Source organism: Phallusia mammillata, chromosome 8, assembly GCF_965637545.1.
Source record: "Phallusia mammillata chromosome 8, kaPhaMamm4.hap1.1, whole genome shotgun sequence".
In the NCBI taxonomy this organism is placed as follows: domain Eukaryota; kingdom Metazoa; phylum Chordata; class Ascidiacea; order Phlebobranchia; family Ascidiidae; genus Phallusia; species Phallusia mammillata.
The window spans coordinates 12158560-12183321 of NC_137259.1; the positions used below are offsets into that span (position 1 = coordinate 12158560).

The 24762-nt window shown below is 36.7% G+C and overlaps 2 protein-coding genes across 2 annotated transcripts; both read right to left on the bottom strand.

Annotated features, from left to right (window-relative positions):
• Nucleotides 1–935: 935 nt before the first annotated feature.
• On the bottom strand, nucleotides 936–8482 carry LOC145204001 (RUN domain-containing protein 1-like). The gene is made up of 13 exons (XM_080076396.1): nucleotides 8329–8482; nucleotides 7842–7975; nucleotides 7584–7712; nucleotides 6908–7018; nucleotides 6682–6837; nucleotides 6011–6113; nucleotides 5779–5894; nucleotides 5150–5265; nucleotides 4865–4994; nucleotides 4317–4461; nucleotides 2699–2843; nucleotides 2353–2438; nucleotides 936–2209 (listed from the first exon to the last, which is right to left on the bottom strand). The coding sequence occupies exons 1-13, from the start codon at nucleotides 8393–8395 to the stop codon at nucleotides 1986–1988; spliced, it is 1662 nt and encodes a 553-aa protein (XP_079932522.1). The 5' UTR covers nucleotides 8396–8482; the 3' UTR covers nucleotides 936–1985.
• Nucleotides 8483–9315: 833 nt separating this feature from the next.
• LOC145204000 (uncharacterized) lies at nucleotides 9316–24451 on the bottom strand. Its single transcript, XM_080076394.1, has 30 exons — nucleotides 24350–24451; nucleotides 24081–24279; nucleotides 23802–23948; nucleotides 23558–23647; nucleotides 23364–23489; nucleotides 23087–23276; nucleotides 22184–22336; nucleotides 22024–22108; nucleotides 21790–21938; nucleotides 21553–21611; nucleotides 21100–21236; nucleotides 20764–20874; nucleotides 17880–18028; nucleotides 17534–17700; nucleotides 17033–17195; nucleotides 16846–16969; nucleotides 16599–16732; nucleotides 16306–16476; nucleotides 15431–15579; nucleotides 14859–15077; nucleotides 14552–14637; nucleotides 13782–13861; nucleotides 13466–13611; nucleotides 12064–13387; nucleotides 11292–11748; nucleotides 11003–11053; nucleotides 10725–10825; nucleotides 10540–10658; nucleotides 9757–9886; nucleotides 9316–9697 (listed from the first exon to the last, which is right to left on the bottom strand). Exons 2-30 carry the CDS (start codon nucleotides 24179–24181, stop codon nucleotides 9449–9451), a joined length of 5367 nt encoding a protein of 1788 aa, XP_079932520.1. The 5' UTR covers nucleotides 24182–24279; nucleotides 24350–24451; the 3' UTR covers nucleotides 9316–9448.
• Nucleotides 24452–24762: the final 311 nt, after the last annotated feature.

Consider the following 24762-nt stretch of genomic DNA (forward strand, 5'->3'; position numbering starts at 1 on the left):
TATTGCACCCATACTTATAAGCTACTTAATAAGCACACTCTTTTATTCAAAATTGTTACTAAAGCTATATTTTCAAAAACAAAACTCACGTTCGACAGAGTTTAATATTTTATAAATGAACTTGACACTGACACATAAAACTGTAAGGCAACACTCATTAAACTATTTGATTTCACCATCCCTTCAAAAATTTGCAATTCTCCAAACACTATCTGTAAATTGACAACAAACCTATTTTAAATGTACTCTAGCGAAGTTAATAGGATCTCCAGACAACTGCACACACAACCGTTAAACAACGCCGACACCAACAGTACTGTCTGTCTCTGACCTGACCCAAGCAGCGTGCCTTGCATTAAGTGGTTGCCAACCAACAGGGATACCCCTTTGACGCCACACAACGGTAATTATTACGGCAGATCCTGCTTGGCTTTGCGCTGCAGGCAACAAGATCAAAGAAAAAGTTAAGTCCTACAAAAAGGGCGCGAATTTGGTGTTAAGTTTTGAAGAAACCAATTAAATTATATTAACTATGTGTACATCGACAATAGACTATCATTGTCCTCAGAGAAAAACGAGTTGCGTATCCCACCACGCCTTGCTTATGTTCCGTTTATTCAGTGGGTCTGGACTTATTACGCCATTTCCCTAAACTTTGGCTTATTTCTACTTCGCAAGCCGGGAAACCAAAAGCCAATGTCCAAATGGATAAATTTCGGTTGTGTATTGAACTACAGTACTAATTTCCTACTGGCGAGTGTTTATCTTGCTTATGTAGATAATGGACGATACTACCAGCATTATACAGCAAAGACATGGATTTGGTGTCAGCGAGTGCCCATTACAAAACATAAACGTTGTTCATATTGTATTTATCTTTACAAGATGATCTGACGTAACCTTTTAAAAGCATAAAAACTAAAAACTCCACGCGGTAAGTTTCAAGTGCACCGACAAAAACCTTTTATTAGTCTGCGTAAGCCCTTAACGCAAAATCAGAAGCGATAAAATGACACCACACAAAAAATCTTGATTCTTGAAGAAGCACAACAGAAGCGAGCGACATAAAAAAGCATATTGCACACCCGCTAACCTATAATTGCATTGCTCGATCAAATATTCGGAAAACAAAGACCTGTGCAAACGTTTACTCTATAGCTCTGGGTCTACTGAGTACCTTATAAACATAGAGATTATGTACAAAAAGAAATGAGTGCAATGTACAAAAAGGAGCATGGTCGTTTGCGGCCGCGGATAATCTACAAAAAATGTGGAACTGGTACAGAAAACAACTCAAGTTGTACAAAGGCGCATGGAACCCAGATACCCATGACACAAATTCTAAAACAAGCAAAAACGTTGCCATAAACAAAATATTGCAGACTATGTGTATCAAAGTCTAATAAATATTTTTCGTGTTCAAAAAACACATGCTAAAAGAAGATTTGAAAAAAAACACATTCTTAACGCTTCTCCATTGCGCTGGTATGGTTCTGCCGAAGGTGGACATGAAAAATATATTTAAATGTACGAACGAAATTTTTTGGCTAATTGACTCGACTTAAGGTTCTCCACTTAAACATTGTTTGTTAAATGTCACTCATTATGTATGTAGTAAAGTTGATTTTCGGTGCAAAATAATCCGTAACATAACGAGTGTTAGGTATTAAAATACAGACACTTTGTTCGCTGCTGTGATATGTTGGCAGTTATGTGTTATACCATGTCCCAAGGTCACAAACTGTGCACTATAGGTTGGTGCAAATTCACAGATTAAAATGGTAACATATACATATAATTTAAGTTGGATAAAATGCACAAAAGTATGCCAACAATATGTTATTAAACCCTATCCGACAGATTTGCCACAACCCCAACTGCCAGTCAATGACAAGCCTTATTTTTGGCAACAGCAATGCGAGAAACACACCTACCAGCATACTATAAAAGCAATTGCACCTACAATAAACAAAATTATATGGCCGCTAGAAGGCGTCCTTGATGTTTTTGAACGGTCGCACGGCGACATCTACCGGTAGGTGGAAAACAAGAGGGTCAAGTCGGGAAAGGACGGTGACGACACCTTCCATACCGGTGCGAGCAACGTAGCTTGCATCAGAGTAGTGGTGAGAAACTAGGGCGGGAGAACGCGCCACCAAGCGGATCCAGCGAGATAATCGACCGGCGTTAAGACCCAGACATACAAGGGCTGTGAAAAAAGGCGACATTTGTAAATCTACTTTGTGCATAGTGGTTTTATAATCCGTTTTGGGGGAAAATGTTGCAGTGCTAAATTGAACATTGACCTTCAACCTGATGAATTGGATTGACAGTTCAAAAAATTTAACTAACCTTTAAACATATCGTCGAAGCTTCTTTTAAGTGGATTGTGATCGTTCACTACAAGATGAATTGCTTCCAGTAACGAGTATCTGGCACTAAAGGAAAAAAATGCAAATACAACATTCTTTAACAAAGCGTTCTTCAAATTGTACACGGGGTGAATCAAATCATAACAATCAACCTTTACAGAAAATTCCCAATAAAAAGTAACCAAATCGAAGCGACCTCAAATGGTAAAGCAAATGTTAAATACAAACACAAAAGTCTTGCTTGCAACAGCAAATTTGTTAGCAAATAATACAAAGTTCCAAGTTCAGACTTTAGACGCGTTACCAAGCACCCATTGTTAAGTTACCTGCGAGATCTCTTCTCGTCTCCGGCTGCTACGAGATCTTCGAGGTTGAATGCACGTGTTAACATACGCGATGGAGCCTTTGCCAATTCCGATCCATTTTTGATCTCGTAATACTCGAGAAACAATTCCCACGGGTGCATCGACTCTGCACACAGACACCATGTAGTCAATTATATATACAAATGTACAAAACTGAAAGTTGAAAGCATAAATTGTTTAAAATAGTAAAAGCATGGTTATTATCGAAAATGTTTTAACTGAGGGTAGTTTTGACATACATTATAGATAAATTTCAGTTCGAAAAATGTTTTGGATATACGGGAATACTGTAGTTAAACCATTTTGGGAACAAAATCTGTATAATCTTCAAAAGGGTTCAACGATAAAAAAGCGTTAAAAACCTATGGTCTGTCCAAAAGACGACAATATAAAATAGTTTTACATAGATATTGTAATAATTTTTCAACTATAGTCGAACTGGCAGTCGCAATTATTAAACGACATTGACTAAACAAAACAAGCGCTTTGTTATGGAGCGAAATCTGTGAATGGGGTATATCGATTTTCCACCCGTATATCCTCGCACGGTCGGCACGACACACAAGCAAATGTTGTGCTTTTCACCGCAGGTTATTTTCAGAAACACAATGTGTGACGTCACAATACAAGGGCCCCGCATTGTCACGCGGTTGACAAAGCTGGGGATTTTTTGTCAGGTTAGCGCTGCATAGGAATGTTGCCACGTCGAACGCGAATTCTATACGCGAGGAGCGTTGCGTTCAAAGGAGCAGATTTCAACCGTAAAAAATGTTATATATTGCAGAGCAATGAACCACAAGTTTCTGGCGTGCCAAGGTGCAATTTTATAACCACAAAAAAATCCGTACATAATCGCAAAAGCACCAAAGTTAACGCGTTAGATTCGGACAAACACATTTTAATATAGGTTGTATTGTTTGTCGGTTAAGAGTCTATTGTCCGATAGGGAAAACGCACATACGGTGCGTGCGTCATAACATCGAATATTTATGGCATCGATTTTTTTACGCAATTACCACGCCACTACAACCACGCGGATTGTGTCATGTGTGGTTATAACTATCGCTGATATATTTATTAGATGTTCAATTATAAACGTTTTCGTTCCCAATAAAAGTGGTAGTTTTTTTCCATCAACTACTGAAATGTCATTTAAGAAATGTTTGATAAACTTGCAAAAGATAAACAGTAAAACTACACAACATTTAAAACAACAACTAAAAACACCTATTTTTTAAGTTTACAATGGCAGAGGCGCAAAAGCAACGATACAAGTTTGCGTTTAGACGACGTCAGGTTTAATTAAACATTGTAACAGAATGTCCCGTCAGAAAGCACGCTAAAATTCGTTCATTCACAGTTGCCAATAAACCCAGTCGCTTTATGTAAAAACATTTCTGGTAAATCCATTGTGTAAAGTGTAAACTGACATGAACAGTTCAAATTCCCGTTTGTCAGTCATTGTTAAAACGCCCATGTGGTTTGACTGGGCGTTGCCGACAAACTGACTGATAGTAAAACTTAACCTAAGCAAAAACCGCCAGCATATTGCTCAATATCTCACGACCATGTCACTTACCAGCTGCATAGGTTGAATTAAACTTCCTGGGAAGTATGCAAGATATAGGGGCGATTAGTGCTGTGCCTCTACGTCCTACGGCGTCGTGTACAAGCCCGTCACCAAGTATGTGAAATAACGCAGTACATAACTCCTTTCGCACGATCTGTATTGAAAAGACCATTGATTTTGAGATATTGATTTGCTGATTGGGAATGATGGACAAAAAATTGAGTCTCTCTAGAGAAGTCATCATGAGATTTGGTGCTGTCATACACTTTGATGTTACTCCTGTAGTTATTTGTGCCTTAATTCCAGTGTACAAGCATTAAATCCCAGATAGTTTTAATTGAATATGTGCACATATTGAATAAAATTTTGGTACTAAAAGTAAACAATAAACATACTACAAAAAAGTTGTTACCAACATAACAACGAACTTGACCTTTATTTGGGTATTATCTGTAAATTTGAGTCAGGAATCATTACTAAAGGACTGAACTTTTCATTATGTTTTAACTACAAAGGCATGTAATGACTTGGGACTCTAAACACCACTGTGAAATTACCTCAGTCATTTCATCGGGTACAGGAGGTTGGTTCAACTCTTCTGCTTCATTGTCATCTGAATCTGAGCAACTTGTTGTATCTGTTTCAGATTCTCCATCACAAGTTCTCATCTGTCTGGCAGCCACAGTTCTATATAGTAAACAAATATTCTTTATCATGGTTATGAACACAACAATTTTCCTCATTTGCAAGACCATATTAGCTGTGCTACTATATAATCATAGTTAAGCATTCTGCTGAAGCGTTTTTGGTTAAACTCTAAAGTAAAATTCAATGTTACCAACCGTATGTGATTAACAGCTGTTTTCAGCTCTGCAATCATCGATTTGGGGTCTGAAACATGGGTGTCTTCTGGGGGTGACATATGAGCCCCACAGCCCAGTTGGGCAAGCGAGAACATCTACTCAAAAACATAAGTGCATCAAAATCAATACAGAATCAAATCAACCTGAGCCTATTCCTGAACAAGGGTCCTCTAATGTGTCACTTGAGGATCTGGTAAGTGTTGGTATGTGACTGTGATGTAGAATGTTATGGAAAAGGTCACATGCCCTCAGTGATGAATCATACTACATTAGCTGTCATCTGGATACTATGGAAATAGTTTTCCTGTTTTATTTCCTGGGCTGTGCTTGTAAAATGTGGTAAAAGCATTTACTATGGTGCAAAGCCTAATCTTTGGTGTTTTTTGCATTGTTTACATAAAATTTTTAATCATTGTTATAAAATTCATACACACTTACAACAGATACCTAGTATAAAGCATGTCTGAAAATAGCCTGCAGCATTTGCCAGTATTTTGTGGTTGCAATAACAATGCAGTGTTAAAAAACACTTGAGAAAAAAAGGTTAATCAAACTGGTGACATTTGTAATTTTACATATCTGTTCAGCAACAAAACATGCACACTTACATGTACCACAGCCAGTACACGTTTCACAAGCGCAAGAGTTTGTTTTCGATCTTTCCTTTTGTGACTGTCACTGAAATTGGGGTTGGGAACAGATCCAGAAGACTTGTGTCCATCAACTAATATAAAAGTACAAAACTTCAGGCATTTTTAAAGGTATTAATGATAAAATAAACCGACATTTTACAGACAAAGAGCTCACAAAAAAGGCTATTGTAATGTTGCACATATATACCTTCCACTTCAGCTTGTAAAAATTCAACAAAGCGCTCAAGGTCTTGAATTTGTGTTTGTAAGTGGTCAACAAGTTTTTCTTTCATCTTTGCAGGGTTGACAATCTATAACAAAAAGCTGTTAACAGTGTAGCACAAAATATTCATGTAATTTTCGAACAATAATAGTGTCAAAAAATATATCCCATTTTTACAAAGCAGTGGAACCCCAATGAACGAAATTCCTCCCAAAAGAGGTATATATATATACTAACTCTGTTAAGATGACAAAAGACTCAATTTTGAAAAGTCTTTGTATTGTTTAGCATCAACTATGTGAGGAATGATAACATTTTGATATGTTAAGTAAGGAAAATCACTGGGCTAATACAAAAATGCACATATTATCCATTTAATGGTAACTATAGTTTAACAGAAAAGTGAAAGTAAGAAGACAAATTGACTAATTGAATCAGTTACAAAGCATTTATTAAGTGGTGTTTGTTACCATTGTAACTTAATCACATTGTGTAACTGAATTAGGAGTAATTATAACCTTTCCAAGACGCTGCAATATCGCCAGTACACCATTTTTAAAAGTTAGTTAAAAAATGTTAATTGTGCAATCAACATGAAACCTTTTTATGTTCTTAATAAAAAGCCAAAAAGCATTGTAAGATTCTGGAAGACTTACTTCAGCCACAGCGTCATCAACTCTACTTTTTAAATCATCAACAGATGCATGTGCAATATCCTCATCATCAACTCGGAGATTTAATTTGCGTGTTAGTTGTTCAATCAAGGCTTGCTGCTTTTCCAATTGAAGTGACTGTGGTACTTTTCCTGCTCCCTGCAGATCAATCATTTATGTACAGAAAATTGTGTTAAGCTGCAGTGCAAAAAATAAACTTCACACCAACCTGTTTAAAAGCATATGATTCCAAATCATCTAATTGGGATTTGAGTTCGGAAATTATCACATCATGTTTTTCCTTCAAGTCTTCTGTCATTTCTGCCTTTTCATCATCACTCTGTGATCAAGCAGAAAAAAGAACTTGGTACCGCAATCAACCACATATTATAAGAGCTTGACTATGTAGTAGAGATGTACCGAATATACGGTTTGTCGAATTTATTCGGCTGAATCGGCCAAAGATTCGGTTTCAGCCGAATAATTTGTTTCGATTCGGCCGAAACCAAATCTTTTATAAACACACATTTAAAGTGTTAAACGTATCTTTTCTGCTTATTACCAACGAAAATCGTGCAATCATTATATTTTTTAACACATTGACGCTTTTCCCACTGCATAAAAAAAATCAGTAATTCATTGTCGGGTTGGCAATCATGCTTGAGGCAATGTTAAACCCCTCAGAACTAAAATAAGGACGAAACACAACCATTCTGCTCTGCACTAATTGCCTGGTAGATAAACTTATGTTTTCATGTCAAACGCGTAGGGTACGACTTCACCTGTCATAAATGATTTGTTTGATTCGGCCGAATTTATTCGGCAAAATCGCCGCATATTCGGTTTCGGCCGAATCGAAATTTAGCCGATTCGGTACATCACTACTATGTAGTGTATAAACGTACATTCGTGGTTTTGTTTAGAACAGCATGTTGATCAACACATCCCCTATGAGCAAACTCCTCCAGTTCTTTAAGCAATTCATCTTTGTCCTCTGGTGAAGCTTCTGTGATCTGATGCAATCTAAACTGGATCTGCAAAAACCCAACAATGTTTACCCCAAAATATTTTGGTTTCAAAACCGTGCAATGTAAGACTTTATCCTGTTCTTTAACATAACTTGCAGTGATGGTGTTGTGTACTAAACTTTAGGCGGCCTGTACCTGTGCAAATCTGGTTGTCAGAGAAAAGAGGGATGAACTAAGTTGTTCTTTCTCATCAATTAATTCCTGTACTCGGTCCTCCTGCAGACTCCTAGGTTCAGCCATAATTGGCAAGTCTGGAGAAGCAGACGCACCTGCAAAAAATTATTGATGTTGTTTTTCTTTAAAGTTTGCTAGAGTTTTTTTATTCTATTTTTCCAAAACAAAGTTAATCGAAATAAACTTTTGTCCAAGCATAAGGAATAATACTAGAGCAGGGTGGATGTTAATTGCCAGGGAATGAACATGTGAACAGTTTTAAATGGTTACAAATACTGCATTGGTCATTGTGTATTTGAGCTGATTTTCTATAAATTTGTAAGAAAAACCACCTTTTAAGTCATTAACAGCTTCAACTGCAAGCGATATGTTTTTGTTGGCACACAAAACACCTTTTCAAAAATCACTTTTCAAATGTTATCATAATGTCTAAATATCTGACATTTACCGAGTGGTGGCCATCTTTCTTGCAATGGAGGCCCTTCGCCTACTTCAAGTGTGTTCTCCATTTCCATTCTATTAAAACTAGTACCCACACTTTAAATACAAAAATTAAGCGTTAGCTTATAGGATAAGATAACAAATCAACTATAAAGTTGCAAGCACCACAAGACAAAACCCCCAAACAGCCAAAAACAAAGTCGACAAAACATATGTACCACTAGTCCACTACACAGCTTGAGTATACAGCTGGCAGCTACATTTCTTTTTTCCTTTCTATTTTCCATTGTCGTACATTTAGCGTTCCGGACAAATAGTTGCAAATCATTGGAGCTCATTTCGCTTGGTAAAATTACACAACAGGATTGAAAATGATAGATAATGAAGTGAAAATCGTAAAAAGCTGTAGCGACATATACGCCAATAAACTACCACCACAACAAAAATGCAATTATTATTACATTATATCCAGTGGTGGGATTCAATTTTTTTGTCAACTGGTTCTATCACAAAAGTCATATTTTTCAGTCGGTTCTGTTACAAAAAGTCCATTGACAGTAATCAGTAATGTTAACCGGTTCGCTGATCTCATAAAATTTCGTGAGACGGTTCTGTAGAACCGGTGCAAACCGGCTCAATCCCACCACTGATTATATCTCTTTGAACAACCCAAACAAAACTACTTTTCTGTCCCTATTATAACAGGCATGTTAATGTCGTCCACGATCACGAAGTCAAAAAAACTGTTTCAGGTATTTGAACAACCTATCTTTTGAAACAGAATGTCCCTAAAATAAATTCGTCATTACTTCGGATGAGATTGTAGTTTACTTTGTCGGCATAACGTAGTTTGGCAGAGGACGATACAACAAAATGGTGGAGAAACAATGTACCGTTTACCAGTAATCTCAACGATGATTTTGCCATGGCCATGCAAGGGCAAACTAGCAAGGTGTGTCCAAGGCTTATTTGATGATACAAAGGGAAGCTGATGTAAGCAAAATGGTCACACTGTTTTATTAGCAAAATGCCGAGACACAAACAACACATGGCAAAGTAGCACAAACATTTTTTCACAATAAGCGCGCAAGATTTGACAGCATTGACACCAAGAAAACTTTTCCAATTCAACCCTTACTAATTTTCTGCATTAAAATGGCGTGGATGACAGGTGCCGCTTGCAACACAGAGTCGGTCAAATGCGAAAGTTGGCTTACAGAAAGATTTTGCAACAGACTCTGATTGGACAATTGTGACACTGTAAGCTGGTTCACTCTGGCAATTGATTTGGACGGCGATACTGCGTCACGTGACGACGCTTGAAGATTGGAAGTCGGTGATGTCTGAAGACTTGTGCCTTGGTCTCCACCACGGGCCTGAAAATGAGTAGTTTATGTAGATGTGGTAAAATAAAATTAAAAATAAGATTCTTTACTTTTATTCCAGCAATTGCAGCCGCTACAGTGGCGCTTCGAACACTCATTGGAGACCTCGTTTGTTCTTCCATCCTAGGTGTGATGATAGTTCTTTTGGGTGCAGGTAAACTCAAACGCCTATTCACGATCCTAAATAATATTCAAACAATTGTCTTTAACAATGATTTTACTACATACGACATTTGATTCTACAAAAGAGACGTAAACAGAAGGAGGTTTGAAACCACTGCAAAAAAGGCTACACTATTAGGTTGGACAGTTTCGGGACATATATTTTTCCACTTAATATGCAGAAGATGGTCTACAGCAGTGGTTCCCAAACTTTTTCATATTTTTTCCAAAACGGTCCCTTCGCCATTATTTCGAGGGCTCGCGGTCCTTAGGACTAAATGTGTATTTCACACAAACGAAAGTTGATTGCAGGATTTCAGCTAGTAATGCAAAATTGTGCATAACAATTATCCTAAGACAGCATGTGTCATCACAAACAGGACAAAAACATTACGATTGTGCGCGAACAATTACATTGTTTGATAGAATTCATTCAATAAAGGCAATTGCTTAGCAATGGAGACAGTCGATTCTCAATTCTACTTTGATTTAAACTTATTTAGTGGCACAAACTGACGCCAAATAAGATTATAGAATTACTTCAACCGCTTCGCGGTCCCCCCAAAATTGCCTCACGGACCCCTAAAGGACCGCGGACCCCAGTTTGGGAACCGCTGGTCTACAGAGTTCATATTTTGGTCATATTCAGACAATATTCAAACAGCACAAACCGGCTGGAAAACTTGTTCTTCCTCCATTCAGAATGGGGACTTGAGTTGGGAGACAAAGGAATCATTTCCTCTTGAGTCTTGGAAACTGAAATTGGCTCAGCGAACGAAACCCGCCGTGACTGTACGAAAAAAAAATATATATTTTACACAAATAGATAAACACAAACAGAATAGAAGAGACTGACCTTGTTTGCTGGGCTTGGAACTTCTGAAATTCGCCGTTTCAAAATTCCACCAGGACTGGAACCTGATGGGGTCAAAGCAGCTTCCTCTCTCAATGTTGCCACTGTTTACATACAGACACGGTAATTTTGAGATGGGTCACACAGTTTATATAGAAAAACAGAAAAGCAGAAATAGGAATTGTCGAAACGTAACGCTTTTATTAAATATATTGGCTTTTCTGTTATTTGTCAGAATCTTTGAAACCGTGAATTGTGTATCTAAAAACAGAAACACTTACAGCGGTTGGGTATGCAGGATTTGGGTGTGCTCACAAGTTCTGTTGATTGTCCTGTAACACAAACGCCGTTGATTTATTTTTGGGGGAAAATAGGTAAAGTTGTTGGAAAATTGCAACACCTAAAAATGCATACCTTTCTGTTGCATTCCGTCTCTAATGACTATTTTCAAAATACAACTATTGCTTTGGTTTCCAAGTTTTATTTAATAAACTTTTAATAAAGGTGTGAATGAACCTCTTTGTCTCATTGACTCAAGCTTTACTGGTTGTACTAAATGACAATACGTACCAGTGGTTGTGGGTGAGCTACACTCATTAGCACTAGGCGTTTCAGTGGCCTGACCCTCCGTGGCTTTTTCCGTAAGTTTAGATTCTAAATCGACCATGGGCGTCTCGGCCACAATCGTTTGCTGCTCGGTTGGCGTTTGTTCGTTGGATTTATCATTTGCAGTTGTTTGTTCACCAGTCGGCATAGGGGTTTCGGCCAGTGCTTTCTCCGCATTTGAATCGCCGGGGATTTGTTCTTGCGGGGACTCTGCCACAATCTTGGTGTCGTTTTCGTTATTTTCCTGTTCACGTGTAACAACGACAACAGGTACGCGGTCAAACATGACTTCGTTGTCAGTGGGAGTGGTGATTTCAGGACTTGAAACTGAACTTGCTTTCTTATCTTTGGCGTCTTCTTCAGGCAACAAACGCTGACGAGTTTTTCGGACTTTAGGAGGTGGATCTTTCACTGTACTAACCTGCAGCAGCAACAGCATATAACTTGTTATATTTAAACCCAAAATATTTTTAAAGCCACATAAACATTTGCAATTACAAAGCACATTATCTGGCACTAGAAAAGTTTAAGATATGCTCTGAGGTGTGTTTCTTGTTAGGAGGTTAATTTCTAGTTGGATAAAACTAACAAATTTGAAAATGTAATGTAAAGTTTCCTGAGTGTATTGCGGTTTTAGATCCACAAAACCCACCATATGATTTAATGTATCGAAATTGCCTTTAATTGTACAATATAACGTCTTTCTCGTTACAAAAATGTATGTTTAAACACTTACCACTTTAGGCGTAGAGACTCTCTTCCTAAGTGATCGGCGAAGAGGGGTGTCCGGACGAGCAATGTCGCTTTTCCTTTTTGCTGGTTGAGCAAAATCACTTGCATCAGGAGTCGCAACGGCAGTAGCCCGTAGGACACGTGATGGCGGCCTAATCTCAACAGTCTTTTCAGGCACCTCTTTTTGTCCGGTCTCTGGTGTTTCAGGTGAGTTTTCATCCTGATCACCATCAAAACTATTATCCAACGGTTGCACTCCTAACTCTTGCTCAACTTCTTTCATCTCCTCATCACTGATTTCCTCCTGATTTTTAGCATCATTTTCATCTGCGTGGTCTTTATCTTCTTCCAGGGCGTCATGCACAGTAGTTGTGTTGATTGACATTTCGGCCATTTGAACTTCCTCATAAACGCTTGCGTCGGGGTTCGGGGCAAACACTTCATCTTGTTGGTCGTCATCCGTCGAGCTTTCATTGATTTTGCTTTCTTCCAAGTGAGGAGGTTCGGGGTGTACAGAGATTTCAGCCACCTCGCCCTCTTCATAAATACTTTTCTCCACAGCACCTTCCTCATTATCATCTGATGTCAGGGAACTGTCGTCATGTGGGCACGTCTGGTTGATTGACATCTCCACCATGTCCACAACCTCATAAACGCTTTCGTTTGCGTAAGGTTGTTCTGGAGATGCTTTGTCGGGATCAGAGTTTAGTGAAGTGTCCCCAACGTCAATGTACTCATTTACACTTTTTTCGACATCCGTTGTCGCTTCATCGGAAGTCGAATCCGACCGATCTTTGTTGGAGTTCATCGACACGTCAGTCATCTCCACAACTTCATAAACGCTCTCATCAATTTCGCTCTTATCAATCTCGGTGTCATCTGACTCCATAGACGTGCTCCCCTCTTTATCTTCATGGACGCCTGTCTGGTTCACAGACATCTCAGCCACATCGACCACCTCATACAAACTTTTGTCGTCATCCATTTCCCCGGTGACGTCACCTTCCTCTTCCTCCTCCAAATCTGTGTTGGTGACGTCACACGCTGATACGAAATGCTCGTTTTGGCTGACGTCACTGTCGTCGAGAACCACGACTTCATCGTCATCGCTAACATTGTGGTCATGGTTCACAACATGGCTTTTGGAGTCTTTTTTCGAGACTGCCTTTGTCTTGGTTACTGGTAATTTGGAGTTGCCTTTTTTCTTTTTTGGGGAAAGATTCTGAAGACGGGCACTTCTTCGTCGCACTGAAGTGGTTGATTTTCTTTTGGGACTGGTTACCACTGCGGCGGTAGAGTGACTCGCCAATTTGCGCAGGTTAAGAGATCTGCCAAAATAATGTATGAGGTAAAGGTTGGTGAAGCCGTCAGAACATTTAAAAGAAATTTTCATAATAAGACATTACTTGTTTGATTCTTCGGGAGATCTTTCTAGTGATGAATGGGATGTTTCCAACTCCTCGCCTGACATCTGAGTGACGTCAAAACTGTCATTTGTGACTTCACATTGTGCATCTGGGTGACTCTCAGAGGTGACGTCAACCACCGACTCCTATGAAGATTTATTTCAGTCAAAGGTTTAGGTTTTGTTGTGTTTACTGGACGAAAAATCATGTGACAACAATTTCGTGTTTGACAATATTAAACATTTCATTTTTTCTGTTTCAAAATGCCAGTTTATTTATGTCAATCAAAAACAATGAGAAACATAGTTGCAAAAACCTCAACTACGTGGTCGTCGTTTTCGCGTTCATCTTTTAGGTCATCTTCATCAAACGAACTTTGCAACGAAGAGGCTGAAACTAAACATACGCCAAATGTCTCAGCAACACACGTTTTAATTACAATCAACACACATGAATGGTGCCGGCATGAAGGTGCGATTATTTTATAGCAAAAAGTAACTAAGTACGTTTTTATGTTTTGTCGTTGATACAATGCGAGTATCAACATTAGCCAATTTATAGGTCGTGTTGCTACAAAAACTTATTTTCGATTGGGCTGCATCTTACGGTCACCAGCACACGGTTTGGGTCGTGTTGTTGTCTATTAACAGTTTTACTTAATATTGATGTATTTGGGAAACTTTTGGAAAAATATTACGTACTCGCAACGTAACCACAGTATAAGACAGGGTCGGCAACCCCTGACACGCGTGCCTATCATGCAATTGTCTTAAAATTCAGCCTTTCATGAACAAAACACTCTGCTTTCTCTTTATTATTGATATCTGCTGGCTTGAACCACTATTATTTTGAAAAACGTTGGCACGCGAGGTCATTAACACACGGAAACAACAAGTAAATTGGCACGCGTCGCCTGAAAGGTTGCCGAACCCTGGTATAAGACTACCACCGTTTTTTGGATATTCATTAAGTTTGAACAATTTAACGACAGTGTCTTATTAGGCAATGAGTGAAAAAACGAGTGTTATGCAAAATTAATATAAAAGCGTATGTGTTCAATTTAAAAAGAACTAATTGCAAACATACCGTTAAAGGTGACGTTTTCTTTTTCAGTGTGGCCGTCCCATGTTGGCTTAAAACCATTCTTTTTGTAAACACTGGTAAGTACAGATCTGCAAAGAAATAGTGAAAAATGTTAAGTTAAAAATTCGTGTAAAAAGAGGCCGAAAGTTATTCAACATAACGAGCTTTTAAAGTTAAAAAATGGGAAAACGTGAGATTGCGATGGGCTTTCAATACCCTGTCGCCAGTATCTTTTTACATTGTTTTGCGTTATTTATGTGATTTGTATTATCTTCACCTATGACGAATCGTAAGTTAAAAAAATACTTACAAAAACTCGCTTGAAACAGACGAATCATCGAAAGATTCGAGAACTTTCAGCTCCCAGAACTCAACAGTGGATCGATATACTGATGGTGTGGAATACTGAAATGCAGTATTAAACACGTCCAGTGTACAGTCGTCCTCCAGTAGCTTGGAGGTATATGGAAGCCTCAGTGTGACTTGTCTCCAACATTCCTCAACGTCGCCCTGATGCTGCTTCATCATTCTAAATGTTCAGTAAAACTTAGTCACACCATTCCCGGTGTTTAGATATTGTCAGCAATAAGATACAAGTCAATGTATACTTAACGCACCGAAATTATAAAAACTTAGCTATAATTATACACCTGAAGTCTTCAAGCCGTTCAAGTTTAAACAGGCGAAGATCCTGATTAAGCAATGTCGATTTGGTCAAGCCTTATTGCATTTCAAATTATTTGTACCTCAAGTTTTGTCCGAACCATATGAAGATATAGATTTACCGAATGCACGTTTAACCAAGGTTTATTCCACATGTGAAGTTAAGCTCAAAAAGCTCAAGCTCAAAAAATAAATAAATCCCAAGATACGAAATCTTACTCGGAATCTTGCTGCAACATTGTGGGAAACATGGGGGCAAATGATACAAAGAAATCGTGGACCTGCTCAGGTGGGGCGCTCGCAAAAAGGCTTTGCAATGCCGGCATGATGTTTATTATAAGTGTTTCCATATCCACAGACAATTCCAACTAAATTGTAGTTGCAGAACATAGTTAGAAAACACATAACCCTAGTAACTTTGCATTTAAATTTAAAAAATTGACTTTTTACTACACTGTTGGAAATGTTAATTTTTGCATAATATATAAACAACATTTGAACTCAAAAACTATTGTCAGAAGGTTATACAAAAAGCAGAAACAAAGGGTTTTACCCTGGATTAATAGAGTAGAGTAAAAAATAAAGGAATATATATATTTTGCCTTTGTGTTTTTTCTCGCTCGATCCGGTGCCCAGAAATGCGCTTGTTTTGGTTTGAGGTTGGTTCAGTTAGCTTTGGCAATTAGTAACAGCATCCCCTGTGTTTCTTTGTTATACTGGTTTACTGCTTTGAGTTTATTTTATTCATTTCAGCGTATTTGTTTTAGCACTCATTTTTATATCGATTTGGATTTCGATTACAGGAACTGATGATGCCACATAGGTGAAATATATATTCCTTTATTAAACCGACTGATTCTGTTTTACCAAGGATTTTATCGTCCATTGTTTTTTCTCTAGTCTAGTTAAAAAGGCAAACAGTGATTGTCAGGTTAATCCATGCTGTTGATGGTTTTGATCTATTACTAAAGTTGTTATTTTGATCACTCTGGATTAATTTTACTGTTACAACAACCAGACTTGGCAATGAATGTTAATCGCCTATCGTTAATATGTTCCGGTTACTAAAAATATCCAGTAACTTCAACACTCACCACGCCAAGTTGAAACAATAATTTTACGATGACATTGTTAAAATCCATGTTTGGCAAAGAATCTAATATTGAGCGACGTTTGTTTTCAGTCGGTTTGGCAAGGAAAACAGCGTTCTTTACAAGTGACACAGCAAAAGCTTGATAAAACTTGCATTTGCACTGATCAAGAACCTGTTTATAAACAACTTTTACAGTAAAGAAAGATTAAATGTACAAAAAGTTTATAATTTGGATAGTTATATTTTAATTTAATTATACAAAGACTATCTAACTGCTAAGTTCACAGGACTTACTATATTGAAATTATCAATCAACTGCCCAAGAAATGATGACGCAATTAGAGTTCTTGCTTCCTGAGGAGCTGCTGTTTCGACTGTGAGAGTCAAGGTAAAAAACTTTTCTGCTAAACTTTGCCAAAGGTCAATTGCTGTGAAATGGTAATGTATTTTTAATGTTATATATCAGCTTTTATTAAAATTGTGTTAGCCAATGATGTGTCAAATATATTATTCTGAGTAATTGAAACTAAAAAAATCCTACCTTTTTGAGACATATCATTAAAATCACATTTCAGCTTTGTGATGAATAAAATAGGAAACGAAATCAAATCATAAAGTGCAGTAAAATCATGATCCAAGCTGTCCCCTTGATTGACGTTCTTTGTCTAAATTAAATGCCCATTTCAACAAATATGTAAATACACATATTGTTGTGACATTATTCCTACTTTTTTAATGTACTCAATAATTTGTTCCGCCAGAACACACCAAAGTTCCAAGTACACAGGGTGGTCACATGATAAATGCCTGACAACAGCCTGCACAAACTCAAGGATTGCCATTTGTCGTTCTATACCACAAAGTATAATAGACTGGCCACACTCAAAGAATCTGTAAATGAAAATTGATTTATTGTAATATTTGCAAACATTAATTTTTGCAAATAAATTCATGTTGTATCTAAAATTTTTGACACATTACTTTGATAATAGTTAATTTACACAGTCAAACCAAAATTTCATTCAGATTAAAAAAAAATCCACCCAAAACGTAAATTGCGCTGTGATTTTTAAAACATATATTGAGGAGTTTTTTGACACCTAGCACAGTGTTTTCACTTGCATAAATTACTTCAACAAGAAACCAAACAATGATTTTTAGTTTCCATTATCACAGTTTCTAGATTTGTTTTCTGCCAAATTTTAAACAGGTTTATTTTTTTAGCTTACTCTGTTTGTCCAATACATTGCTTAGTAATTGAAGGAGTGACAAGAAGATCCAGTAAAGCCAAGTTCACAGTGCCATGCATCATTCCAGAGTGTTTCTTGTCCGACGAATACAGAAGACTAGAGTTGAGAACTTTTCGAGGAAACTTGCTGATACTACAAACCAAATTCTGAAACAGAAAAAAGATTACAAAAACCTCTAAAAACTAGTCATTATTGTAATATTATGCAACAATTCTCTCCTTAAAATGACCATCTTAGGATTCTATACTTTAATATATTGCTTGTTTTATAGAGCAAAGTAAATTCTTGTTTATAGTACTGCAAATACAAATTAATCGACTCTAACCAAAAGACTTTCTGGTTTCAGATTTGAAGTTGTGACAATCTGGTTAGCAGACTGGAATAAGGTCCGAAAGAAGTCACTGTCACGCTTCCTTTTAATACACTCTTGTGCCACTTTTACCATGACATTCCAGAATCCGGATAAAAATTCATCTGGAAACACAAAAAATTAAAACATATAAAAGTTTGCAACCATGGATCAAAAGCAGGGGTCCCAAACCAGGGGTTGGAATGGTCAATATGTGGGGTCACAAATAGGTCATGGGGTCGGTGAGGTGTTGTCAAGAAACAAGTGTACAAAACAATCATAGAATTGCATTGCAGACAGCAACATTATTGTGATGTAATTATAGTCTATTTTAGTCATTCTTGTGACATAAATGCATTTATTTTTGCTCTTTGTTGCAAATACTAACATATTAACATAGAAGGATTCAAATACTTTGTAGAGATTTGCACATTTTGAATGAAAATCCTATGCAAACTAGAAAGGTGGCTATTCTATATACTTCCATTTGTATTTAGTGTACCCTATTTATCGATTTACTATACACACCATTTAAAAAAGGTTTTCAAACTCTTTATTTTTAGATTCTTTTTATAAGGACAAGTTAGTACAAAGCATCAACCCAAACTTCAAAAAAGGTTTTGTCCATATCCTGTTTACATTATATTGTCATATATTTACAAAAGTAGTGAAAAAGAACATAAAAAATACTCCCAATCTGAGAATTTAATATCTAGGTTTGACCTTGATATAGCTGTGCAAGGCCAGTTTTGAAACAGTTTTAAATTTTCCTAGAAAACCTAGACCAGAGGTGTGCAGAGCTGGGCCGCCAAGCACATTTTGTGTGGCTCTTGACAACATTCTGATTCAAAGCTGGAAAAGCCAAAAACAACGATTTCGGGGTTAAAGGGTTAAAAAAATGGTGAATCGAATAAAGCAACAAAGACACCTCTAAAAGCAACACAGACCGGGCATTTTTAAAATATAATTATGCGGCATTGTGTAGACAGTAACGATTTACTATACACACCATTTTCAAAATATAACTAGAAAGGTGGCTTTCTAATATACTTCCATTTTATATATTCTATATCCTATTTATCAATTTACTATACACATTATTTGATCTACACATATGATTGTTTTTGCAAACAAATATGAATGGGTCCCCACACGTGCGTGTGCAAATTTACAGCAAAAAACAAATGTTGCGGATATTTTTAGACTCTTAAGGAAAAACTTTCAGAAAGTATTAACCCAACTTTAAAAGTGTTGTTCGTGTTTTTTTGCATCATTATTGTGATATAATTAAAAAAAAAGTAAAAAAGGTCGGGAAACATACTTTCAATTGAATCTCATGCTTTGACTTTGAGATTGTCGTCCAAGGTCAGTTTTTAAACACACTTTTCCAAAACTGAAAATGTGCATGATAACTTAATAAAACGACTCGCATTGCTGCGCAAAAACAGCTGATTTCTAATTACTGCCTTTCTCCTGAAACGTCTGTCCAGACGTCAAGCTGCTCTGCATTCACCCGCCTTAGTTATAAACCAGTGAATTATTCCCTTGAGAGTTGAGACGTCTATCTTACTGACAGTGTACACATATTATGGGCTGTAAAAGTAACTATTTGGCCGATTGAGGCAAAATTTTTAATACTAAACAAACAACTTACTGCAAACAATTGTTTAACATTTCAGCAAATTAGGGCACCAACTAACAAAGCATGAACATTGCACCAACTAACAAAGCATGAAACTCTCAGACTATGTACTTTAGTCAGTACAGCTGTTTAAAAAAAAAACGTTTTGGGAGCCTGTGGGTGAACCGCTGGGTTGATTGGAGTTAAACTTTAGAAGCATCAAATTGGGAACAATAACTAACATCTTTGAAAATTTGAATAAATTTGAAGCAATTTTTCTTGACCAAACGCGTTTAACAAACCAGCATTAGACAGAAACGAATATTTTGGGGCTTAAGGGGTGAAAATGGGTAAATCTTTTTAAGGTACAAAATTCTTGAAAATACCTTACACTGCACCAAACAACAAAGCACAAAACTCCTAGTTCATGTACTTTAGTCAATATACCTGTTTTTTAAAAAATACGTTTTGGGGGCCAGTGGGTGAACCGCTGCGTAAATTGTGGTAAAACTTTAGGAGGATCAAAGTTGGATTAATAACTAACATCTGTCCAAATTTGAATAGATTTGAAGCACTCTTTCTTGACCAAATGCGTATAACAAACCAGCGTTAGACAGAAAAAAGAAAACGGACAAAAACAATATGTGTCCCCTTCAGGGAAGGTGACCCATAATTATGTGGAATTGAGCAGACAGAAATTTTCAAAACAGACCAAAGCAAAGGATATCAAAGCATAGATTGGTCCAAGGGACATGGAAGGTCAAATTAATGAATAAAATCATATTTGGCTGGGAAAAACACTTTTAATTTAATCTCTTGCTTTGACGTTGATATTGTCAGTTTTTAACACCCCTTCAGGAAAGGGGACCCATAATTAAAACTTTGTATATATATATAGCGGTTTGTGTATATGGTGGTTTTAGATGTAAATAATGCGTTCTGTAGACTATGTTTGCAATTAACATGGAAAGAATGTGGATGCTATTTTTTATTATTTTGCACATGGTATTGTTGTAGTTGCCAAGGGTATTATGAGCAGTGGCCTAGTAATCACTATATTGACTTGCGGTCACATTAAACAGTTAAAAGTTCTGAATAAGGCCGTGCTTTGAAAAGCTTGGGAACTCCTGATCTAAAGCAATGCTTTCAATGTTAAAACTGTGCAGGAAACAAACGATGTACTGCATAAATTTATCCCAGAAAGTGTTAATTGTTACAAGCAAACCATAGCACATATACCTGGAATATTTTGTCCTGATAAGCAGATTGCATCACAAATACAAGACACCAGAAAAGATTGAAACCTCAAGAAACTGGAAGGTGAAGACATTACTGGGCAATAAAGGGGAGCTGCAAAAAAGTTTTTGTACAATAATTACTTTTTGTGTTTCTTCATATCCAAATGCCAAGACAAGATTTAAAAGATATGTTGGATTTTAAATTTCACATTTTATCATAGTTATCAGCAAAACAAGCAATTTTGCGGACTTTTAGCAAAGCAATCGCCCTTTTCAGCTTAAATTTAATCGCCTTTCTAAAGTAAAATTTAGCTAATAAATTTAAATGTAATCTTACTAAGAGCAAATTCATGTTCACTTTTTGATACATCAAGTAGCAAATGAGCCAACATCTCAATTCCCAAATCCTGCAATTCTTTATCAGGTGCTGGATGATGAGACATCAAATCTTGGGACAAACGTCCTGATGATCTTCTGTATGGCAGGCAATATACAGATAAAATTGTTTTAAAATTTTGCTTATTGCAAGAAAATAGTTGGGTAATTTAATTGATACGGGCTAAAAGATGAATTACAATAAGCAATTCCTCCCCACAAAGCCACATTCTACAAAGTGTCCAATTTTTATCTAATTCAGACATTCTTTTAAAGTATCACCAATTCTAAGGGCTAGTGGGGTAAGCAAGAAGAGAGAAGAAGAATATATAAAATAAAATTAAGAGAATTAAATCAAAGTATGTGTCTTTCAGGAAAGGGTTTAATGGTTGTCAAATGTACTCCAAAAACATACCTTGGATTTACTTGTGTTTGCTCACTGCTTACACACATTTGAATTAATGGCTTGCAAACCTAAACAGCAAAAAAATATAAACATGTGTCAACATCTCATATATATTTTTTCGTATTCTCTGCAAACTTAAAAGAATACAATAACAAACGTATATATTTACACCAATACAGTACAACAAAAAAATCACTGTAAGGACTGTACAATCATTAAACCAGCAGCAAAATAATAAACACTAACCACTTCAAAGAGATCAAGGAGTTTTTCCTCCAGAGACACAACTAACTTCCATAGTGTCCGGAGTCGAACTTTGATTAAACCTGGTGACTTCAGTTTGAGTTTTAGAGGTTGGGTGAGCAACTTCACATACTTCGGGGAGGCTAATAGCTCTAAAACAACAATTTTCACAGGCAAATACTGTTTACTAAGTAATACAATTATTACATGGACAAATACATAATCAGAAAAACTCACCTTTGTTTGTTGCAAACGAGTCAATAAAACATCCCCATGCAGTAAAAGCACAACATCTGATTTCATCTTTGGGGTGACGAAATCCCTAAAAATATTTATACATTAGTTGAAACATATAACAGGTGACAATAATCCACTACAACAGAGTTCAACTGCAAACCTTCTCTACAAACTGCAGCAAGAGATTTAGTAGACTGCTGCTCTTTTTAAAATATTCTCCCACGACACTCATGTAGGCTGGAAGTAGAACACTTAAAATTTCTTGCAAAACATCATCTTTGGCTCCAAACTGTTTGAGTTTGGGAAATACATCCTGCAAGGCATAATAATTTCCAATGGGAAAAGGAATTTCCATTATGAATGATTCTGTGGTGCTAGTGTAGTGTTTCTGTACTGTTGTGTACTATTCTTTTTTTCCGGTTTCAATACAATACAATACAAAACAGATGTGGATCATACATACTTCTACGCTTTTAAACTTGGCTTTAGGTTTTTACTGTTGTACTTTTTCAGTTAAAATGAGTTACTTATTTATATGTTCTACATAACATTCACATTAAGGCAGGGGTGTCCAAAGTGCAGCCCGCGGGCCAAATGCGGCCCGGCATTTCGACTGGTCCGCAGCTGTTGTTTAAATTTTCTTTCGTACGGCCCGCAAACATTTAAAGTAAGGTTTTGGGTTGAGGTGACTTGTGACTTCACGCAAAGCTTCTCCATGGAACTATAATTACTGATAAAAAGAAACTATACGGTGCTGACGCAACAAAAACCCAAAATTTGTGTTCATGCCGTGTATTTTGTGTTATAATTGTCCAGTTAAAAAGTTTGCTTTGGCCCGCGGTTGTCTGCACCTGATAAAAATTTGCCCCTATTACAAAAAGTTTGGACACCCCTGCATTAAGGGGATCCACAATCAAATTGGCTAGACAACTAATAAACTTTCACAAATTAATTTTAGCTACAGTCTTATGACAAAGCAATAAAATAAAGGATTGGATGGCCTGATTCTTAGTATACTGAAAGGAATGATGAGATTACAAATGTTTTGAGTTACAATAGATACCTGTTTAAGAACAGTGGTGCAGTCTGGTAATATCGTCTTTCTGTGTTTTATTAGTACCGACATATTTTCCTTCAAGGCAGTTACCGCCATTTGCCTAGTGACGACGTTACTATGGGCAGAAAGTTGTATCATGGTTTTGGCCCAAAGCAAAACATTTTCTTCCATTTCCTTTGGACACTGCTCAATAAGTCTAAAATTGTGTTACATCACAAAGAGTTGGTATAATTACATCACAAAGAGTTGGTATAAGTCAAGGGTAAAGGCAGTGTTGTATCACCTATTAATGACTTCAATGGTATCATTTTCCAGCAGTTGTGGGAGGCTTGTTGCAGTCAAGATAGATTCAATAAACAACTCAACAACACTTACATTGAAGTGTTGATTTTTCAGCAATAACATGCATCTAAATTACAGATAGATCCAAAAGGTAAAACAAATTTTCATGATTATCACAAATTAGTTTTAACCTACTTTTTCAGCATGTTTGGTTGCTTTGACTTGGATAGAATTTCAAGTAAGTTTTCCAATAAGCTATTCTGTTGATCAACTGACACCTTTCCACTATCACAATCAAAATGAAATATACAATATAAATAAGGTTATTAAAACACAACAAAATAGCTTAATAGTTCACAGTATTATTGTAATACAAAATACAATACTTAAATGGGTTTAGAATGCAGTTGCAAATTTCCATTTAAAACTGGACACCTACCACAAGTCACTGTTGGGATCAATAATAGCGTTTAAAATTGATAAAACTTCTGTCACAATTTCTTCGTTGTCGCATAAAACATCGGATATAAGACGATTTAGTAAACAGGAAACATCTTGGTCTTCAACTGGTTTTGTATTGAGGCATCTAAAGTAAAGTCCAAAAAACATGTAGTTTAGACAATTTTAAAACATCTCATAGTTAATTCAAAGTAACTTTATGCCATTTGAAAGTACACTGTCACACAAAAGTAACGTTGAAAATGAAGAAATTGTTTACCTCTTGACCGATTTTAATGTTGAAAGATGATCTGCATCATTTCCACTAACCAGCTGCACTATCAGTTTTTTCATCTCTTTATCCATCAGCATGATGGGCATTGCGCAAATCACCTATCATTACATTGGCAACTAAAACATTACGATTTCAGATGCCGTCATGTTGCGCAGTGGGAATATTTTTCGGCAATATTTTTGGCCTGTCACAGAAATTGTAACCATACAAATCTTTTAAGTTTGTCGTTTCTACAGTGTATCGATTTAAATTACCGTCATCAGCTGTATTTAAGACTCTGCGATCGCGCATCGATAATTTGTTTTTTTTATATCATATTCAATATTCAATTTGTTCAAAGTTTATCAGAGCTGACAAGTTGTTATCCAACACAAACCATAAATATGTCAACAATAAGGTTGTACGTTACTGATTATTTTATTAACTCGCTAATTTTCCGATGCATTTTAGTAAACATGTGTTTTATCTGTTTTTTTCTTTCGAAGAACGACCAGTGCTATTGTAATAAATTTTCCATTCGCGCCAAATGTGGCCTCAATTGTATCATTTTCGCTGTAGCGAGTGAACTCTTGCAACACTTTATGACGTCAAACACAAGTTCCAGAACAAAACTCATTGTTCGTTCAAATCCGTTTGCCTGTTTAAAACTTTTTCCCAGTTTGACAGG

Bases quoted from the DNA above. Each gene is read 5' to 3' on its own strand.
- LOC145204000 (XM_080076394.1), bottom strand. From the start codon at position 24,181: ATGCCCATCATGCTGATGGATAAAGAGATGAAAAAACTGATAGTGCAG. The intron at 16,733-16,845 runs GTAGGATTTTTT...ACCATTTCACAG, and splicing joins TAATGATATGTCTCAAAAAG to CAATTGACCTTTGGCAAAGT. The intron at 9,887-10,539 runs GTTTGTGCTGTT...AATATTATTTAG, and splicing joins AAGAACAAGTTTTCCAGCCG to GATCGTGAATAGGCGTTTGA.
- LOC145204001 (XM_080076396.1), bottom strand. From the start codon at position 8,395: ATGGAAATGGAGAACACACTTGAAGTAGGCGAAGGGCCTCCATTGCAA. The intron at 6,838-6,907 runs GTTGGTGTGAAG...ATTGATCTGCAG, and splicing joins AATCATATGCTTTTAAACAG to GGAGCAGGAAAAGTACCACA. The intron at 4,462-4,864 runs GTAATTTCACAG...TTTTCAATACAG, and splicing joins TACCCGATGAAATGACTGAG to ATCGTGCGAAAGGAGTTATG.